Source organism: Lathyrus oleraceus, chromosome 7, assembly GCF_024323335.1.
Source record: "Lathyrus oleraceus cultivar Zhongwan6 chromosome 7, CAAS_Psat_ZW6_1.0, whole genome shotgun sequence".
NCBI lineage: Eukaryota > Viridiplantae > Streptophyta > Magnoliopsida > Fabales > Fabaceae > Lathyrus > Lathyrus oleraceus.
Genome location: NC_066585.1, coordinates 421,765,696 through 421,769,238, shown reverse-complemented (window position 1 = coordinate 421,769,238; position 3,543 = coordinate 421,765,696). Strand labels below are relative to the sequence as shown.

General features: G+C 40.9%; 1 protein-coding gene across 1 annotated transcript; it reads left to right on the top strand.

The window, feature by feature from the left end:
- The first annotated feature begins 1,011 nt into the window (after positions 1 to 1,011).
- On the top strand, positions 1,012 to 1,734 carry LOC127104152 (uncharacterized). The gene has a single exon (XM_051041355.1). It carries the CDS (start codon positions 1,012 to 1,014, stop codon positions 1,732 to 1,734), a length of 723 nt encoding a protein of 240 aa, XP_050897312.1.
- The last annotated feature ends 1,809 nt before the right edge of the window (positions 1,735 to 3,543 follow it).

The following is a 3,543-nucleotide window of genomic DNA, read 5'->3' as shown; positions in this document are numbered from 1 at the left end:
ATAACGACGTGGCCTTTTGGCAAAAGCGAAGTGGGCATAAAGCCTTGGCATTGATGGCAAAGCGACGAGTCGGTACCGCATAGCATTTGCATAGTTGAGTCACATATGTTGGTTATGTTTATTTCCGCATTTTGTGATAATTTTTGTTATGTGACAATTTATGATGTGCGGTGATATTTTGCGATGATGCGATGAATCGTAATGTTTTATGATGGATTGATGAAATGTTAAAGTGATGAGATGCTATGATGTAACATTGATGTTGTGGATGATTATTGACTTTGTTTATGATTAAATACATAAGCATTCAAGTGAAGGATTGTGCGATGTGGTAACAATATTTCTAACTTTCCGAATTTACTTATATATTGCTTATCATTATCTTGGTTATATGATTTGAGTATCTCACCCTTTTGTTGTTGGCCGTTACCTTTATATTGGTAACGTGCAGGGGCTCCACGTTGAGAGGAGGATAGTGGTAGCACACTTTTGGCGTCATTGCTCTGATTAGGATTGTAACACTCAGGGGTTAATGAACGTTTTTCATGATTTTGATAGTAACAATGCCCTTTTGTATATCATTGTATATGATAGTTGTGATGGGCATTTGTTTGCTTGTTTTCTTGTGAATGTGTAAATGTACGACTCAACTTAATTATCTAAATGATTTCCATTGCGATGTTTTGTGTATTGCTGCTATATGGACTAGGTAAATCCATATACAGTAATTTTTATTATTTAACAAGGACTAAGTGGATCCTTGCGCAATTGCCGTGTTGTGTAATTTGTTTAAGTGTTGATGAAATGATATATGTGATGCCTCAATTTTATGTGAAATTTGTTTACTCTGATTTTTAATTGAATTTATGACGGGTAGAATTGGGGTGTTACATTAGTGGTATCAGAGCAGGTTGGTCCATCCGACCACGTTGTTGAGTCTTTTGTTGTTTAACGACCTTGTGTTATTAATTTGTTGCTAATCCTTGTTTGTGTTGTGAGAAGAAGTGTAAGATGGCCGGAAGAAACGCTAGGAGGAATGATGAGGCTCTTGCTGCAGCTATGCAGGCAATGGCTCAGGCGTTCCAGAACCCACCCAATGCTGACGAGAACGTGGGGTCTCGTAGTCTGGCGATGTTTCAGAGGGAGAACCTGCCTACTTTTCTGGGTAGGTATGATCCTGAAGGAGCCTTGGCTTGGTTGAAGGAGATTGAAAGAATCTTCAGAGTGATGGATTGCACTCTTGTGCAAAAGATCCATTATGGAACTCATAAGCTGTCAGGTGAAGCTGATGATTGGTGGGTGGACACTCGTCTAAGGTTGGAAACTGCGGGCGAGGAGATTATTTGGGAAGTGTTTCGTAGAGAATTTCTGAGGAAGTATTATCCAGAAGATGTGCGAGGAGAGAAAGAGATTGAATTCCTCGAGTTGAAGCAATGGAACTTGTCAGTCACGGAGTATGCTGATAAGTTCACTGAATTGGCTAAGTTCTATCCTCACTATGATGGAGCCAATGCCGAATTCTCTAAGTGCATCAAGTTTGAAAATGGATTGCGTCCGGAAATTAAGAAAGCTGTGGGATATCAAAAGATTCGCGTCTTTGCGGATCTGATTGATAGTTGTAGAATCTTTGAAGAGGACAACAATGCACACTATAAGATCTTGTCTGAGAAGAGAGGAAGGGGCCAACACAGCCGTGGCAAGCCATATGAAACTCCGGTTGGAAAAGGGAAATAGAAAGTGATTCTGGGTCGAAGAACAAGTGGGGGAGATGCTCCTGCTAATGTTATCTGTTTCAAGTGTGGAAAGTCGGGTCACAAGAGTAATGTGTGTAGGCTTGGTGAAACGAGATGTTTCCGTTGTGGTATGCCGGGACATGTGGCTCGTGATTGTAAGCAGAAGAATGTTGTTTGCTTTAACTGTGGGGAAGGAGGACATATCAGTGCTAAATGTCAGAAGCCAAAGAGGGGACGAGAGAGTGGTAAAGTGTTTGCTTTGTCGGGAACTCAGACTACAAATGAAGATGGACTTATTCGAGGTACTTGTTTCATTAATAGCATTCCTTTAATTACTATTATTGATACCGGTGCCACACACTGTTTTGTTGCTGCGGTGTTGCAATGGGAAGCTCCTACGTCAGTTATCGAGATAAGAAGTTTCCTAGGCTTGGCAGGTTACTATAAGAGGTTTATAGAAGGCTTTTCTAAGTTGGCACTTCCTTTGACTAAGTTAACTTGTAAGGGTGCTTCTTTTGTGTGGGATGTCCGAGGCGAAGAAAGTTTCCTTGAGTTGAAGAAAAGGTTGACAACAGCTCCGATTTTGATTTTGCCAAATCCCGAGGAACCGTTTGTGGTTTATTGCGATGCTTCGAAGATGGGATTAGGAGGTGTGCTTATGCAGAATGGTAAGGTGGTTGCTTATTCTTCTAGACAATTGAGGATTCATGAGAAGAACTACCCTACGCATGATTTGGAGCTTGCGGCGGTTGTGTTTGTTTTGAAATTTTGGAGACATTACCTTTATGGATCTAGATTTGAAGTCTTTAGTGACCATAAAAGCTTGAAGTATTTGTTTGATCAAAAAGAGCTGAACATGAGACAAAGGAGATGGCTGGAATTGCTAAAGGATTATGACTTTGGGTTGAACTATCATCCGGGAAAAGCGAATGTGGTGGCCGATGCTCTAAGTAGGAAGACTTTGCATATGTCGACCTTGATGATGAAAGAGTTGGAGTTGATTGAGAAATTCTGAGATATGAGCTTAGTGATCGAGGTGACACCAAGAAGTGTGATTTTGGGTATGTTAAAGATTAACAATGATTTTCTTGATAGCATTAGAGAGGCTCAGAAGTTGGATATGAAACTTGTTGATGTGATCATTGGACTCGGACAATCTGAGAATGAGGATTTCAAATTGGATGCACAAGGTGTGTTGAGGTTTCATGATAGGATTTGTGTTCCCGATGATGTGGATTTAAAATGGATGATCTTGGAAGAAAGCCATAGGAGTAATTTGAGTATTCATCCCGGAGCGACTAAGATGTACCAAGATTTGAAAAGATTATTTTGGTGGTCGGGAATGAAGCGTGAAGTAGCTCAGTTCGTGTATGCGTGCTTGACTTGCCAGAAATCAAAGGTGGAGCATCAGAAACCTGCGGGGTTGATGCAACCGTTAGAAATTCCTGAGTGGAAGTGGGATAGCATTTCCATGGACTTTGTGACGGGTTTACCGAATACATCTAGAGGATGTGATGCTATTTGGGTGATTGTTGATAGGCTTACGAAGTCGGCTCACTTTATTCCTATTAACATAAGTTATCCGGTGTCGAAGTTGGCGGAGATTTATACCAATGTTATTGTGAAGCTGCACGGTGTTCTTCTTTGTATTGTTTCGGATAGAGATCTGAGGTTCACTTCAGAATTTTGGAAGAGTTTGCAAGAAGCTTTAGGTTCCAAGTTGAGGTTGAGTTCGGCGTATCATCCTCAGACGGATGGTCAAACGGAGAGGACTATCCAATCCTTGGAAGATTTGTTAAGGGCGTGTATT